Source organism: Mesocricetus auratus, unplaced genomic scaffold (genome assembly GCF_017639785.1).
Source record: "Mesocricetus auratus isolate SY011 unplaced genomic scaffold, BCM_Maur_2.0 Super-Scaffold_100004, whole genome shotgun sequence".
Taxonomy (NCBI): domain Eukaryota; kingdom Metazoa; phylum Chordata; class Mammalia; order Rodentia; family Cricetidae; genus Mesocricetus; species Mesocricetus auratus.
The window spans coordinates 58,933,703-58,950,498 of NW_024429189.1; the positions used below are offsets into that span (position 1 = coordinate 58,933,703).

A 16,796-nucleotide genomic window follows, 5' to 3' on the forward strand; every position below is an offset into this window, starting at 1 on the left:
GAGTCAGCGTTCCCTCCCCCCTCCCCCCATAGACACCTCGCGGAGCAAAGGTCCCGGCACGGCCCGGAATTGCGACACCAAGGCCCAGCCTGTGTTCCCAGCCTCCCTCCTCCCCTGCCTCTGGGAAGGCGCCAAGCTCTCCCCACTAGCCCCAGGACTGAGCCAAGCCGGTAGAACTCCAAGGGTGAAGACAGGCAGGTGCCGGGCCTTCCAGTGAGTTTGAGTGTGTGTGCCCTAAAGGGCCGCGGAGAAGGGAAGAGGCCCGGAGAGGGAGGCCTGGGAGAGGAGCAGATGCTAGCAGCCCAGGGGCCCGCCCATCATAGATCTCCAAAGATAAGCAGGTCGCCTCATTTACGGAGCAGTTCCTTTTGGGGTGGTGTCATGATCTACAGAATCTCTAGCCGTAGCTTTCCTGCCTTGCTGCCTGGGACAGGAGATTCAGCCCTGAAGGAACACATCATGTTTCATTGATTTATTCTCCCAAGGAGATCAGCCTCTAGTTTAGAGAGGAAACACAGTAGATATGTTTCTGTTTGTTAAATCATAAGTAAACAAAAACTCAAAAGTACATCCCTCTTCTATCCCATACTTGTTAGCAGAATCGTTTCTCATTTGGGTTCTGGGTTCAAACCTCAGTGCTAGGGCTATAGCCCAGGATATTACTTACCTATTCTAGGAAAGCACTTGTTGGCTGAACTTTACCCCCATTCAATTGTGTGATCTTGACTGAGCAAAGTAATGTCTTTAAACCTCTCTTTATCTTTGAGTGGGGATAGTAATAATGACAGCTTTGCCTGCCACACAAGATCAATATGAGAATAAAAATCAGCACAATGTGTCCACGGTACTGTTTAAGGATGGGCAATGTTACCATTCTTCTCTGTCAGGATCCAGACATTATGCTGGTGTGCCCCTGTCACCTGGCAGAATGCATTCAGGCAGTACCCTGGTCAGCCCAGGGTTCCATGGTTGCAGTAGTCTGCAGGCAGGTGCAAAACAATACAGAGAAACCCTGTCTTGAAAAACCAAAAAAAAAAAATAATAATAATAATAATAACACCTTTAAAAGAAAGACCCAGCAGGGTGTTGGTGGCAGCAGGGCATTTTTTAAATCCCAGCACTAGGGAGGCAGAGGCAGGCGAATCTCTGTGAGTTTGAGGCCAGCCTGGTCTACAGAGCAAGTGCCAGGATGGGCTTCAAAGATACACAGAGAAACCCTGTCTTGAAAAAAAGACCCCGACCCTCTTGCTGCTGGCCTGGGGCAGACGGGACTTTTCCTGTCTCACTTTCTTCTGTCCTCTCTGTCTCTTTACTTCTCCCCCCACCCTTCCCCTTCCTAGTAAAAGGTCTCACTACGATGTCTGCCTGGCATGTTTGTCCCCTGCCTCGAAGATCACCCTCTCCTGCCATGGAGTCCGCTAAGGTCCCCCACGCATATTGTCCTAACACCCTCCGGGTTCCTGTAGTGTTTCCCTGAACCAGATTGTTGACCGTTTGATTGTTTGTTTCCATAGACAAACCTCTCCCTATCTCTTTGGTTCCTGAGAGCAACTCCAAGAGGGAGGCAGAAAGGGTAAATTACTCCATTTTACAGTGTGTACTGATGCTCGCTTGAGACCAAGACCACACCGTTAGTGGCCAAGCTGAGGTCAGAATCCAGATGTCCCTCCTTCAGACCCATTGATCTTTTCTTCCTGTGTTCCAGTCTAGAGCATTCTCAGATCTGAAGAAAAGTTCTGAGATGGGCTATAGGGCTGGTGGGCAGCAGGGCCGGTGGGGGCCGCAGGGCTGGTGGGCCCCTCAGGACTGGTGGGCCACAGAGCTCTGCAGATGCTTCACTTCAGACGTGAGGAGCAGGAGTTGAGGTTACTGCAGGCTGTTCACCCCTGCCCCATCCCCAGTTTTCTGCTCACAGGCCCTTCCTGTTTTGCTGTGAACTCCAATTCCCATGGGCCCACATTAAAGCATAGGACAGGGACCGGACAAGCAGCCAGAGGGACCAAAACAGAGATGAACAGGGCAGTGGGGGGGGGAGCAGAGGAACCGGGGAAAGGGTGACCATGGTTGTGGGGGCGGGACAGAAGGAACAGGGTGGGGGAAGGATGAGAAAACTGAAGTAGAAAAGGGACTTGGTGAAAGATGAGAGGAAGCACAGGGTGAGCCAAGGGACCAGGCGGAGACTGGGAACACGTGTAAGAAGACAGCAGGCTGTGGGAGTGTTGCAAAATCTGCCCATGTCTTCATTTTCCACATTCAGAAAAAGCCCCTCTGGCAGCCCTCATCTTCAGCTTCTGCCTCTGGCTTTTGCTCTTGTTCCTTCTCAGCACAAGGTCATCCCCTACAAGGCCTCCACCCTGGCCTGGACACTTATGAATCATGAGCACAAGGCTCTCCATTCTCCCCATGTGTTCCTGCCCCTACTTTCCCAAGGACCTGCCATCCTGGCAAGTAGTCACCAAGGACAGCAGCCGCAGAGCTCGGGACTGCTCGGGCCCAGCACCCCATCAGGTATCCAGCTCTCCCTAGCCCAAGTTCCTACCCAGTAGCACACTCAGAGATGCCCCTGACACACTTCATTTCAAGGAAATCGAGATGTAACATTGGCCTCAAGCCCAGTGACATGTTTTCTAGGGGTTAAAAAAAAAAGTCTTCCCCCATCCATCCCTTATCCTACTCCTTCCCCTGACCCCCTAACCACTTCCCAGGGTGCATCCCAGACCCCACTAGCCCAAGCTGGAGTCCACAGACCCAGGCAAGGCAGCTGCTGAACAAGAAGGTCCTTCCCTAAGCCAGGGAGGCAGCGCAGTTCAGCATCCATTAGCTGTTCCTGGCCACCACGGCTACCCACGCCTTCAGGTTACAGGGGGAGAAGGGATGGCATCTCCACAGACTTTCCAGCGACTGACCACTGGGACTTCTGCCCAAGCCAGGGCAACTAATCAGGTGATCAACAGTTGAAGCACACACGTCCTACTTTACCAGCCCACCCTCATGGCACAGTGCCATTAACCCACAGTTCCATTAATCCACAGTGCTAAGGCCAAGGCATCCCAGTCCTGTGGGCCTTCCCTGGGTTTTCTTAACTTACAGGAAGCATCGTCCTTGGGGAATCCTACAAGTCACATCTCTGATTCCTCTACTCCAAACCTCCAGAGGTCACTTCTAGGCTTAGAAGCAGCAGCATTCACCAGTAAATAACTCCCCCAAAGGCAATCTTTCCCACTAAGCAGGCCATAGAGTAAGATTTGCAGAGGTGGACTGGGGCAGTTACTGCTCTGGATCTTTCTTTCAGTGCTCTAGATGAGTAGAAAGTGAGGGAACCATCTTCCAGAAGCCTGGGAACCCACTCATGCTGACTTCTGTCCCATCTCCTATCACAAAATAAAGAATCTAGGAACCCATTTCCTAACCTCATATGTTTAGACATGATATAGAAGGTAGAACACAAAGAAGAAATGCAATATTTACTTAGGCTTTTCTGCATAATTTATTCTACATATATTATCATTTCATGTATTCTCACAGTAAATCTTTTTTTTTGATGCTTCACAAATTAAACTATTTATCTGGGGAATTTAAAAAAAGAATAGTTCTTCACTATAAAACTCCACATTGCCGGGCGGTGGTGGCACACGCCTTTAATCCCAGCACTCGGGAGGCAGAGGCAGGCGGATCTCTGTGAGTTCGAGGCCGGGCTGGACCGATAGCCTCCAAAACAATACAGAGAAACCCTGTCTTGTAAAAACCAAAAAAAAAAAACAAAAAAACAAAAAAACTCCACATTTTGTATATGGCAAAACTATTGAAAAGTTGATACCTGGCAAAGGGGCATTCTAAAGAAAATAGAACAGTAGTTACAATAAGTAGATTTTCCCATCCAGTGGTCTTTATTTATTTTTATGTGTATGTGTGAGGGCCTGCATGTATGTGTATGTACCATGTCTCACAGTAAATCTTAGGAGAAGGGGCCTGGTGGTGGTGGCGCACGCCTTTAGTCCCAGCACTCGGGAGGCAGAGGCAGGCGAATTTCTGTGAGTTCGAGACCAGCCTGGACTTTCCAGGACAGCCTCCAAAGCCACAGAGAAACACTGTCTCGAAAAACCAAAAAAAAAAAAAAAAAAAAGATCCCTTGCTGCTCCTACAAGAAGACCCAAGTTCAGTTCCTCCTACCCATGTTGGGTGGCTCACAACCCCCTGTAACTTTGGCTCCAGAGATCTGATGGCCTCCATGAGCACCTGCACTCATGTGCATACACACATGCAGATACATAAATAAAAAAGCTCATGCTCAAATTGAAACTAAAATAAAATAAACAAACCTACTTTATCCCATTTTACAAGGATGCCTCCAAAACTCAGAAAAAAAAAAGATAACTCACGTGGTTTTAGGTTTGCATCTGCCATTACTAGGTAAAGCGATTGTTCAGAAACTAATTTATTTGGTCTGGAATAGGTCCATGAATATTTACATGTACACGATGTCTTCCCCCACCCCAACTGTAAGGAACCAAGATGAAAATAACCTCAAATCATCTGTAGAAAATAATACAAAGGCTGAGGAATCTCGGAAGTAAAGCTTTGCTGTGGGCTCTACCATTAATGTGCAGTGTCAATATTATCCTGGAATCATTTCACACAGACTAGAATAACAACTGGTTCACCAATCCTCCTACACAGATGCTTACAGACAGGGTGTAGATAGACATACTTGAGCAAGGGGGAAGAAAGACAACGAATAGATTTTTATTCTATTTGGTGAGCTAAACATTTACATTACGTAAGCACATTGCATGGATAATTTTGCAGAGGGAAAGTTATACTAACATTTTTTTTTCAAGACAGGGTTTCATGTAACCTAGCCTGGCCTTGAACTTGCTATGTAACCGAAGCTGTCCTTGAACTCCTGATCTTCCTGCCTCAATCTGCCATGTTCTAGGATAACAATATAATCTTAAAACAATTTCAATGGGCGGTGGTGGCGCACGCCTTTAATCCCAGCACTCGGGAGGCAGAGGTAGGCAGCTGGTCCGACAGCTTCCAAAACAATACAGAGAAACCCTGTCTCGTAAAACCAAAAAAACCAAAACAAAACAAAAAACAAAAAAACAAAAACAAAAACAAAAAAACAATTCCATGAGATGCATGTGGAGAACATGCCTATAATACCAGCACTAGAGAAATAGCGGCAGGAGAATTTTAAGTCGTAGGCTTGCCTAGCCTGCAAAATGAGACTTTGTCTCAAAACAAACAAAACAACTCCCCACTAATATGTTCTTATCAGTTAGTCATGTTTGTTTGTTTTCTCTGCAAAACAGCTCTAGCTGTCCTGGAACTCTATTTGTAGACCAAGTTGGCCTTGAACTCACAAAGATTCACCTGCCTTTGCCTCCCAAGTGCTGGAACCAAAGGAGTGTACCACCACCACCCAGCCTTAGTAAGTCATGTTTTATTTGATGCCACTTATGTGAAAGGTTTCCTCTGATAAAACTCAAGGTACTTTGGGCTACCCTATATGGTTTACCAATGCAGCCTGATTGAACAGATGGTAAGAAATTGTCCATTACAGTGTTATTTTTGGCAGTACATACACTAAAATTGGAACAATACAGAGAGCTCTACATAGTCCCTGCAAAAAGATGACAAGAAAATTTGTGAAGCATTCTTTATTTTATTGTTTTTCAAGACAGGATTTTTCTGTGTAGCCCTGGCTGTCCTAGAATTCACTATGCCAGCCTGGCCTCAAACTCAGCAATCCACCTGCCTCTGCCTTGTGATTGCTGGAATTAAAAGCATGTGCCACCACAGCTCAGTGCATTTTATATTATGGGGGTGGACTGGTGAGACAGCTCAGCAGGGAAGGGCACTTGCTGGCAACCCTGACCATCTGAGCTCAGTCTCACTGTAGGAGAGCAGGGACTCCTGAGAGCTGTGTCTGACCTCTACACATGCAACGCACAAATAGATATTTAAAACATAAACAACAGATTAATTATATACGAAGCAGAAAACTAGGCATGGCAGCATATGGTTTGGACATTTAGGAGGTAAGCAAGACCCTAGTCCTATCTGAAAGAAAGGGAGGGAAAGAAGACTTTGGAGTTGGGTGCACACTCGAAATTCCAGTGTTCATAGGTGGTGGCAGGAGGATCAGAAGTGTGAGGCTAGCCTGGGCTACATGAGACCCTGTCTCAAAAGACAACAACAAAAATAAGCAAATTTGAATTTCAATCCATTCTCTAAACTGTGTAAATTTAGCAAATCACTTCTCTTTCTCTCTGGGTTGGCTTCCTAATTTTATAAGCCTATGGAAGATCATTGTGAATCACTTAAGATTATATGCAAAATTGTATTTTATGTTCATGTTTGGACACGTTTTCTGGAGAAAGGGCTAATTTTTCATGTGACTTGTAAGGGAACCTGTGGTTAAGAAAGCTAAGAACTAGGGAACCTGTGGTTAACAAAGAACTAGCTGGGTGTGTCGCTGGGTGTGGTGGTTTGTGCTTTAATCCCAGCACTACGGAGGCAGGGGAATCTCTTGAATTCAAGGCCAGCCAGGGCTACAGAGTGAATTCCTGGACTGTCAGGGTTACACTGCTTTGAAAAACAAAAACAACAAAACAAAACAAACAAAACAAAAGGCTGGAGGGATGGCTTAGTTGTTAAGAGAACTAGCTACTATTCCAGAAGATCAAGTTTTATTCCCAGCACCCACATGGCTGTTCATCTTCTGGCCTGGCCTTCCAGGCCATTGTACACAGATATACATACAGGTCAAACACCCACACACAGAAAATAGTTTGGTTTTTTGTTTTTGTTTTTTCGAGATAGGGTTTCTCTGTATTGTTTTGGAGGCTGTCCTGGAACTCACTCTGTGGACCAGGATGGCCTTGAACTCACATAGATCCGCCTGTTTCTGTCTCCCGAGTGCTGGGATTAAAGGCATGCGCCACCAACGCCTGGCTATAGTTTGTTTTTTTGTTGTTGTTGTGTGTTTTTTTTTTTTTTTTTTTTTTGGTTTTTTCGAGACAGGGTTTCTCTGTGGCTTTGGAGGCTGTCCTGGAACTAGCTCTTGTAGACTAGGCTGGCCTCGAACTCACAGAGATCCGCCTGCCTCTGCCTCCCGAGTGCTGGGATTAAAGGCATACGCCACCAACGCCCGGCTGTTGTTGTGTTTTTTGAGACAGGGTTCCTCTGTGTATCCCTAGCTGTCCTGGAACTTTTTCTGTAGACTAGGCTGGCCTTGAACTCAGAGATCTGCCTGCCTCTGCCTCTTTGAGTGCTGGGACTAAAGACGTGTGTCACCACCACCTAGCTAGAGCCTTGAATTTTATGTGTGTGTGTTTGCTTTGTTTTTTAGTAAGAACCTAGTTTTCAAGCCTTCTTATTCTGCTCACTCCTCAGTCTTTGCAAGGTGACTTTGAAAGTAAAGTTTAGTCAGTCAGTACACAATTTTATCTGAAGTCCTGGGACAGTAATAATTCTGATCAGTTTGTTGTTGGCGGATAATCTGAGGTGAGTTTGCTTGTAGTAGGAAGATCTGCATCAAAGCATACCAAGGGTCTAAGATCTGACAGTGTCATTACAAGGTCTGGAGTCACAATATCTGGAGACCAGACTGGCTATCTGATCCTAAATCCTAAAGGCTAGTGTCTGCCTCTGATTCTGTGGAAATTCCACACTTATATGCCTGCATCAAACTACTGCCCCCGTTGTCTGAAATTCCTCCCATAGGAATTCGATGCAGCGGATTTGGGAAATCTGATCATCCTATACAACCCAACTTCCCCGAGAGAAACCATGATGTTTTGAGCCTAATTTAATTTAGAAAGAACTGAAACTGGGCAGTGAGAGGTAAACTAAAGGTTTGTTCAGGAAATGAATGGTGGACTAGACTGGATCAGACACAGGGATTCCCAAGGGCTGTTTACATGCAGCGCCAAACACCCCAAACAAGACCACTTAGGGAAACTGTCAGAGCCAAGGCTCAAAACTATACACAGAAGACAGGCGTACAAAGTGATGCCCTAAACTTCCCCACATTTCACCCCAATTCTGCACCAGCTGAGGCTCCGGAATAACGCCTCAGAGGAGGCGCTCGCTCTCCAGGCTAAGACCCTACCCAGGGCAAGCACCAGCCTGGTAGAGGAAGAGGAGAGCCTGACAAGGTCCTTAAGCCTTTTCTGTCCGGAATATCGCGCTACATTCGTAAGTTCGCCCATCACCGCCGATCGTAAACCTTCTCCGTGAGTATTACCTCCCAAATTCCGCCTTTGCCTGCCAGACTTTCTCTCTCACACCCCCCGCCCGCCGCTAGAAAGATGGCGAAGAATACACTTCCGGCAAGTGTCCATACGAATGCATCCGGGCGTCTGCAGCAGGTACCGCCCAAGGCGTTCCGGCTCCTTGGCTGCACAGCCAACAACGGTGATGGCGGGCAGACAGTCTGGTTGGAGCCAGGCAGCTCTTCTCCAATTTCTTCTTGGCATATGCCTAACGGTGATGCCACCCACACAGGCCCGGAGTCTGCGCTTTGTTACCTTGGTAATGGGTGACGGAGTCACCAACGGGTTCGCCAAAGCTGAAAGGGCGAAGGCCGCCTGGTAGAGGGAGGGGCAGAGCTTGTGCTCTGGGGTCTGGGGTCTGACTTCTCAAGGAGAAAGAACTGGTTTAGGAAGCCGCTGGCCCGTGGTGGGCTGCGAGGCTGGATTGAGAATTGATTTGGAGCCCTAGGTCATTTTGCAGGGCAGGGCGACCAAGTAATGTTAGGGGCTATTTTTCCCTGGGATGAATCTTCCCAAGGATGGGAATGTAGTTAAAAGGCCGAGAGTCACCCATAAAGACGACTTCTATGATCTTTGTTTCCCCAGTCATTGCCCGCCTCCTCCCCCAGAGTGCATTGCTTGCACTATTCTTTTCTACCTGTGCTTTTGGCTTTGCCTATTATTTCGAGTTACACTGCATGGCCTTGTTAGAAACCTGAACTGGGATTCTTTTTTTCATTGCTTAGTGGAAAGGCTTCCAGAGAGAGTGAGATGTCCTTTCCTGACATGGGTAGAGGTGGGCCCTGTCCTTAACCAGAAGACCCTTCTGATCTGTAGACAAACCGTTTTCTTTACTCAGCTGTATCGACATGGAGATCGCTCACCAGTGAAGACATATCCTAAGGACCCCTATCAGGAAGAGAAGTGGCCCCAGGGGTTTGGTCAGCTAACCAAGGTGGGTCAGAAGTCAACCTGTAAAGGAAGGCCCTGGGATGGGCTGTAGAATGGGTCGCGTCTGGAGCACAGAAACTGAGCCTCCCTAAACTGCTAGTTTCCCACATAGGTTCAGATGGGCCAGATGTCCATTTTGCTGGGTTTTTTGTTTTTGTTTTTTTGTGGTTTTGGAAATCAGATACAGGACCTTGTCTGCAAAAAGCACACTGAGCTATTTCTCTGAGCACGACCAGATTTCTTAACAATACTCCATGTCTAGGACAGTGTCATTCACAACTGACCACTTAAATTCTGGGATCAAACTCACTCCTTGTCAAGGGAAGAATGCCTAAATGCCATAGGGTCTATGAGCCATTCTTCCCTTTGGACTTTCTTCTTTTTTTTTTTTTTTTGGTTTTTTGAGACAGGCTGTCCTGGAACTCGCTTGGTAGTCCAGGCTGGTCTTGAACTCACAGAGATCCGCCTTCCTCTGCCTCCCGAGTGCTGTGATTAAAGGCGTGCGCCACCAACGCCTGGCTCTCCTTTGGACTTTCTTAACCCTCATGTTTGCCCACAGGAGGGGATGCTACAGCACTGGGAGCTAGGTCAGGCTCTGCGGCAGCGCTACAGTAGCTTTCTGAACACCTCCTACCACCGGCAGGAGGTAAGACTGGGAGCTTGATCAACAAGAATGGGGTCTTTGGATAATCTTCATACTTAGAGAATGTAAGGGTGAGGCTAGGCACTCTAGTTTCCCTCCTGAAGTTTTGGTCCCTGGAGGAAACAACTGAGAGCTGTCTAGAATACTGCTCTGGAGTCTGAATTGTCTCTGCTTGCCTGGGAAGAGACAAAGCTGGCCAAAGGTCTAACTCAGGCATAAGGAGAGGTCTGCTAAAGTGCTTTCCAACTGTGAAACAGCAGGCTTTCTATCCAAGACATTTGCTGTCATCCAAGGGGCAAGCACTGTGCTAGCGCTTTCATACAATGGTATATGATGGTTATGATCTCTGTCTTCTCGGAGCTTAGAGTGGAGCACTGGGCAGCGAAAGCTGGCAAATGTGCTGGCGCCTGAGGTCCTCTGCTTACCCCAGTGATGGAGATAGCTGTTCTGTGGTTACTGCTTTCAGCTGTCTTAATCCTCTACCTATTGCTGTTCCCCAAAGACCCAGCTTGCCCTTCCCTATTTTCTTCCTCCCTTTGCACAAGCCACCTCTCTCTGTTCCTCCCCCCCCCCATTTATAAAGGGGAAGGGAATGTGGTGAGGAGTGGTATCTGCCATTGGGACTCTGGGGTGTTGCTTTAAGACAGGCTCTCACTATGTAGCCCTGGTTAGTCTTGAACTCAGAGATCTTCCTGGTACTGTCTCTCAAATTCTGGGATTACGAGTGTGTACCAGGCTGGAATTAGAGGCACATACCTTTAATCCCAGAACTCTGGAGGCAAAGGCAGGTGGATCACTGTGAGTTTGAGGCCAGCCTGGTCTACACAGTGAATTCCAGGACAGCCATTGCTACATACATAGTGAGACCGGGTCTTGGGTTAGGAGTGTGTGTGTACCATTATGCCAGACAAGGACTCTGGTCTGGATGGGAGATTCAGTTATTAAAATCCCCCAGATAACTTAACAAATGACTGCTTTTGATGAACAGGAAGGAGTGTGTGAACTAGAGCCATTCCCCAGACTGAGTTCTTTATATAGTGGTGATAGCTCATAGCTGAATGTTTGGGGTCTTGAGGAACGGGGAAGATCCAGAGAGGCTGTGTATGCATGTTAAGTTTATAATGTGCTGAGTAGCCTTCCAGAACAGTTCTCCCTGGGGCTCTAGTGAGGAGGGCTTCTACACACAGAGAGATTTGTGTTGCTGATCTACAGATTTATGTGCGAAGCACTGACTTTGACCGTACTCTCATGAGTGCTGAGGCCAACCTGGCTGGACTCTTCCCTCCCAGTGAAGTACAGCGCTTCAGTGCTAACATTTCATGGCAACCTATCCCTGTTCACACTGTGCCCGTCACTGAAGACAGGGTAAGACTGGCCAGCCCTTCTTAAGAAGTAGTGGGGGGACAACTGTTATAGGCCTACTGATCCCCAGACTCCTCTGCCTGTTTCCCCCTTAATTTGCAGTTGCTAAAGTTTCCTTTGGGCCCATGTCCCCGTTATGAGCAGCTGCAGAATGAGACTCGGCAGACACCAGAGTATCAGAACAAGAGTATTCAGAATGCAGTAAGTGGGGGCCAAGGTGTGAGTCATCAGATTGCTCTTTGCCCAGAACAGTACTGATCTCCTGATGCATTTTTCATAGCAATTTCTGGACATGGTGGCCAATGAAACAGGACTTACGAACCTGACCCTAGAGACCATCTGGAATGTGTACGACACACTCTTTTGTGAGGTGAGCGGATCAGGGTGCCTATTGGGGTTGCTCTTCTCTCCTCAGCAGGTCCATATCTCTAGGGCAGTAGAGCACGTTGCTTGGCTACCGCCATCCCCACTGGGAAGGCCCAGTAAGCCAGTGCTTATGTAACCTGGGAACTTCCCTCATGGGTGAAAAGAACCTCAGAGTGGGAAATGGTTTACTAGTTGTCAGCACACTGTACCCTTCTCCATCCAGAGCTCAGTGCTGTGAGATCTCTTTCTGCTGAGTCTGCTCTTCATGCTCGAGGTTCCTTTCCAATGCCCTGCTGTCTGCCATGCGTGCAATGGCCCCTCTGCCTCACCTCTGCTCTCCTCTTCCTCCCTCACACACACAGGCACCTTCCCCACCTGGGGAGGAAAGCCACCCCTGGAGAGGCTCTGGCCTAGGCCTAGGGCGCTAACCTGCCTGCTGCGATACACAGCAAACACACGGGCTGCTCCTGCCGCCCTGGGCCTCACCCCAAACCGTGCAGCGTCTGAGCCATCTAAAGGACTTCAGTTTCCTCTTCCTCTTCGGGATCCACGAGCAAGTACAGAAGGCCCGGCTTCAGGGTGGTGAGTGACACAAACAGCATGTCACTACCCTCCCCAAAACTCTCCAGCATTGAAAATCCGTGGGAGCTTCTCACACACTGTTCTGCCTAAGATAATCCTCTGCGATTTCTCCCCTTTGCCGTCCCCACTGGTCACCCAGATCTCCCAGTTCTCTGACATTTAGCCTGAGTCACAGGTATGTGACTTTGGCCAGGCCAGCTTAACTCGCTATGCAGACCAGCATGGTCTCAAATCACAGAGACCCACCTGCCTCTGCCTCCTGAGTGCTGGGATTAAAGGTGTGCACACCTGGGCTGCCATGCTCACTCTTGTGTTTCGCCCATGTCAGAAGACCCTTTCTTTCCTAACTGCATGCCTCCCTCCAGAGAACTGCTAAGGCCTTTGGAGAAAAGGCTGAAGGTAGCCTATGTGCAGTTACTTCATTTAACCATTCAAGGGTATACGTTCTCAACCTTTGACAGTGTAGTAGTTTTCAGAGCCTGCATGCAGCAGTTGCTCTGGCATGAACCACCATCTTGTGTGCTGTGAGCAAGTCTTACGTTTACACTGTGTTCATACTGTTAAATCAGTCATGATCGGGCCTCTGAGCTCAAGTTTAAATACTAGTAACTTTATCTGTGTCCTATGTAAACTTGACAGTTCTTGGCAGTTGGCAGTGCAGTGTTTCAGTGTGGTCTCCATGAACTGGAACAGTTCTCTGGGTTGGTGATCAGATGATGAGAGAAGCAGATCAGTGATGGTTCAAGGCACCGACACTTGGGATTTCTCTTCTTCAGGAGTCCTGCTGGCTCAGATACTGAAGAACCTGACACAAATGGCAACCACCTCTCAATTCCCTAAGCTTCTGGTTTACTCCGCGGTAAGCTCCAAATCCCCCAACAGGAGCTGAGCACTTTCCCCTTCCCCTGACTCAGTTCCTGGGGACGTAGAGGAGGAAACAGTCTTATGGGCAGCACCTCTCCCTTACAGCATGATACTACCCTGGTTGCTCTCCAAATGGCACTGAATGTCTACAATGGGAAACAAGCCCCCTATGCTTCCTGCCACATATTTGAACTTTATCGGGAAGATAATGGGTGAGTGGAACTGCCTGGGTGTCCTCTAAAGGGCCACTTGAGAGGGACTCTCGGTTATGGGCACGGTGAGCATCTCCCATCTTGCCTCCTGTCAACTCTCAGGAATTTCTCAGTTGAGATGTACTTTCGGAATGACAGTAAGAAGGCACCCTGGCCTCTGATCCTGCCTGGCTGCCCTCACCGTTGCCCACTGCAGGACTTCCTTCGCCTCACGGAGTCTGTCATACCCAAGGACTGGCAGAAGGAGTGCCAGCTGGCAAGTGACACTGCAGACACGGGTGAGCTGCCACCTGCTTCTGTGCTAATCATGTTCTGGGTCAGGGGCAAAATCACACTCACAAATCTTCAGGGAGCAGTCATATTTTCAGCCATCTTCCTGCCTTTCCCTGGACAGCCTCTTCAATCCTAACAGTATATTTATATATCCTTCACCTCCAGGTGATACTCTTATCCCTGAGAAAATAAGAGTCACCAGAAAGACCTGTCATTCTCCTGCCACATCTACCAGCTTACCTGCTTATGTAGGCTAGTACTCCATGTCAGTCTCTTCTCCCCTTCCCTGGGAACATGTTCCCTTCTCCACTGGATTACTCCCATTGCAAAGCTTAACAAAGGCTTCTGAGACTCACTTTATCTCTCTGACCCCTTTGGATAAAATCCTTCAAAGAGTTACCTACGTTCTGGCTTTACTTCCTCAGACTTATTATCTCAGACTGACATTAAACAATTATGTGTCACCTTTTTGTTGTAGTGAAGCTGTTGCCAAAATGACCGATTCTTAGGCAACTTCTCCCACCTCAGTAGCACTGCAAAGCAGCTGTCACTCCTTGCTTGAACATGTTTTCTGAGTGCTGCAGACATAGCTCAGCAGTAGAAGCCATGGCTAACATGTATGAGACCCTGGGTTCATTCCCCTACCCAGCACTGCAACAGTAACAAAAATCTCCATGACATCTGGTTTTCACTGACTACATCTTCCTTATGGTTTTTCCTCTTCACTAAACAATGAATGGCCTGAGACTTGTCTCTAGCTCTTTTCCTATCTGTCCTGACTCCCAAGGGATCTCATCCAGTCCCATGGCTTCCCTACCTCATCTCCATGGTAGGTTAAGTTCCACTTGTGTAGTATGACTTATAGATTCATGAGTTAGACTCTTCCCCAGCTACTGCTGACTTGAGGCCTCTTCTCTACATGGATGTTGAGTGAGGCATCTAAGTTGTCTAAAACAGCGCCTCTTCCCCTCGGATCTGCCTGTTCGTCTTACAGTCCTCAATTTAATAGATGCTACATCAGTCCCATAGTTGAACAGTGTTAGCATTAGGCACTCTCTTCCTCATACTCCACCACCCAGTCCACTAGCAGATTCTGTCCGCTCAACTTCTCAGATACTGAGTTCTTGCCTCTCCGGTCTAACGTCAGTTCTTGCCTGAACTGATCAAAAGCCTAACATTCACTCTGGTTCTATTCTTGTCCCTATCAGTCTCAACACAGCACAGTTAAATTTTTTTGTTTGTTTGTTTTGTTGTTGTTGTTTTTGTTTTTTTTTCGAGACAGGGTTTTTCTGTGGCTTTGTAGGCTGTTCTGGAACTCGCTCTTGTAGTCCAGGCTGGCCTCAAACTCACAGAGGTCTGCCTGCCTCTGCCTCCCAAGTGCTGGGAATAAAGGTTTGTGCCACCAACGCCCGGCTCAGAGTTAATTTCTTAAGAAATATAAATGGAGGTTAGAGGTGTATGTAGGGTGGTTGGTAGAAAGAGCACTTGCCTAGCACACACAGGGAAGAAGTCCTGACTTCAATCCCCAGCTCTGAATAAACAGGGTGTGGTGGTGTACACCTTTAATTCCAGCACTTAGGGGGAGGGAGGAGGGTTCGAAGTTCAAGGTCATCCTCTGCTACACAGCCAGTATCAAAACAGTCTGGGTTATTTGGGACATTTTTTGTTTGTTTTTTTAAATGTTGTGTGTGTGTTAATCACACACTAAATCCCCAAGGTCTCTGCCATGACCACCTAGCCTCTATTTGGCCTGGTCATCTCCTGTTTCCTAGTGCCCTTGCTTACTCTGCTCCAATGATACTTTCTTTTTGAATCCAGACCCCCAGTCCTATCCGCTATCAGGGCTCGCTTGTCCTCCCCCCCCCCCATGGCACTCTACTCTTGGATCTGTCTTACTTCTTGACCCCAGGTCTCTGCTTCTGTTTCCTCGGTGATTTCTTTTTTCTTTTTTTTTTAATTTGGTTTTTCAAGACAGGGTTTCTCTGTGGCTTTGGAACCTGTCCTGGAACTAGCTCTTGTAGACCAGGCTGGTCTCAAACTCAGAGATCCGCCTGCCTCTGCCTTCCGAGTGCTGGGACTAAAGGTGTGTGCCACCAACACCTGGCAGTTGACTCCTCGGTGATTTCTGAGTAACTTATCTTGCTCATATAGCAACACTAAGATGTCATTACCACCAGATGCTTCTTTACTGGGTCTCTTCTCTAGAATGTAAACTCCATAAGAGCAGACTGTCTTCACCACCTTTGTATATCCATGTTTTGTTAAAACAGTACCTCACGTGGGGTAGTATATGTATTTGCTGGATGAATACTAATGTTATCTTTCTTTTTCCCTCCCCTGCCCAGAGGTGATTGTGGCCTTGGCTGTCTGTGGCTCCATCCTCTTCCTTCTAATAGTGTTGCTCCTCACTGTCCTCTTCCGGATGCAGGCTCAGCCTCCTGGCTACCACCATGTCGCAGACAGGGAAGACCATGCTTGACAACCACTCAGTCCCCTTCCCTCTGCCTCCTAGGGGAGGTGGGCTGAGTCCTTGCTCCTGACTATTGCTGATTCCAGTCCATGGACAGGAGTCCCTGGGTTTAACCTCCCTGATTACCTAAGCCCAAATGAATGAGTGAGGCTCAGCTGGACGCATGACACCTGTGACTCACCATCTACATGCTTGATGTTTACCATGTGCTGTGTTGGACACTGGCTTTCTCCAATGGGATTTGCCTCTTCTATACTTCCTAAGGACCTGGGATACAGACTAGCATTCAGGGTTCACTCAGGACCTGGGATAAAGAACAAAACTGAAGAAGCCAGTACCTGACCTGCCTAGCTCTTCCACCAAGCCTTGTTCTTTGTCTTCTAGCCCACATCTTTGGCAAATGGCTTAGAGGCCATTGTCCCTTGGTACTTTTTTAGAGGCAAAAACTGCAAATCACTGGGAGCATAAAATGTGGCTATCGAGGAACTGGATCATCTAACAGCAAAGTTGGCTTGTGGCTGAAGCTACTGCTAGTGTCAACCCTTGGCTTGAGCAGGTGCCTCAGGCAGATCTGAAAGATATATGTACTGTACCTGAATAAGTGGGAGGACATAGGCAGGAGAAAGACACATCATGAAGTGACTCTCCCTCAGCTGGGCTGGGCTCTTCAGGGACCTGAAGTAAATGCAGGTGGTGAACTGGACTTTTTGACTGTGGCCCAAAATAGGGCTGAAGTGACTCCGAGAAAATGAAGGTTTGACTGTGAGTGCTGGCTCTGTGCCTTTCTTCTCTCCCGTTTCTGACATCCAAGG

The 16,796-nt window shown here is 47.8% G+C and overlaps 1 protein-coding gene and 1 non-coding gene across 3 annotated transcripts; both read left to right on the plus strand.

Moving 5' to 3' along the window:
- The first annotated feature begins 5,568 nt into the window (after positions 1 to 5,568).
- LOC121140647 lies at positions 5,569 to 5,671 on the plus strand. Its single transcript, XR_005877564.1, has one exon. It is a non-coding gene; the product is annotated as a U6 spliceosomal RNA (small nuclear RNA).
- A 2,551-nt stretch (positions 5,672 to 8,222) lies between these two features.
- Positions 8,223 to 16,750, plus strand: Acp2 (acid phosphatase 2, lysosomal). Of its 2 annotated transcripts, none has more exons than XM_040745814.1 (11): positions 8,223 to 8,243; positions 9,121 to 9,216; positions 9,772 to 9,858; positions 11,068 to 11,220; positions 11,320 to 11,418; positions 11,498 to 11,587; positions 12,033 to 12,165; positions 12,942 to 13,024; positions 13,135 to 13,241; positions 13,344 to 13,519; positions 15,860 to 16,750. In XM_040745814.1, exons 3-11 carry the CDS (start codon positions 9,778 to 9,780, stop codon positions 15,991 to 15,993), a joined length of 1,056 nt encoding a protein of 351 aa, XP_040601748.1. In that variant the 5' UTR covers positions 8,223 to 8,243; positions 9,121 to 9,216; positions 9,772 to 9,777; the 3' UTR covers positions 15,994 to 16,750. The 2 variants fall into 2 exon arrangements, with proteins under 2 accessions (XP_040601748.1, XP_040601747.1); XM_040745813.1 differs by lacking the exon at positions 8,223 to 8,243 and adding an exon at positions 8,377 to 8,541.
- Positions 16,751 to 16,796: the final 46 nt, after the last annotated feature.

Excerpts from the sequence above, each read along its gene's own strand:
- Acp2 (XM_040745813.1), top strand. The coding sequence starts at position 8,428 with ATGGCGGGCAGACAGTCTGGTTGGAGCCAGGCAGCTCTTCTCCAATTT. Across the intron at positions 8,542-9,120 it reads GTCTGCGCTTTGTTACCTTG|CTGTATCGACATGGAGATCG; the intron begins GTAATGGGTGAC and ends TTCTTTACTCAG. Across the intron at positions 11,221-11,319 it reads TGCCCGTCACTGAAGACAGG|TTGCTAAAGTTTCCTTTGGG; the intron begins GTAAGACTGGCC and ends CTTAATTTGCAG.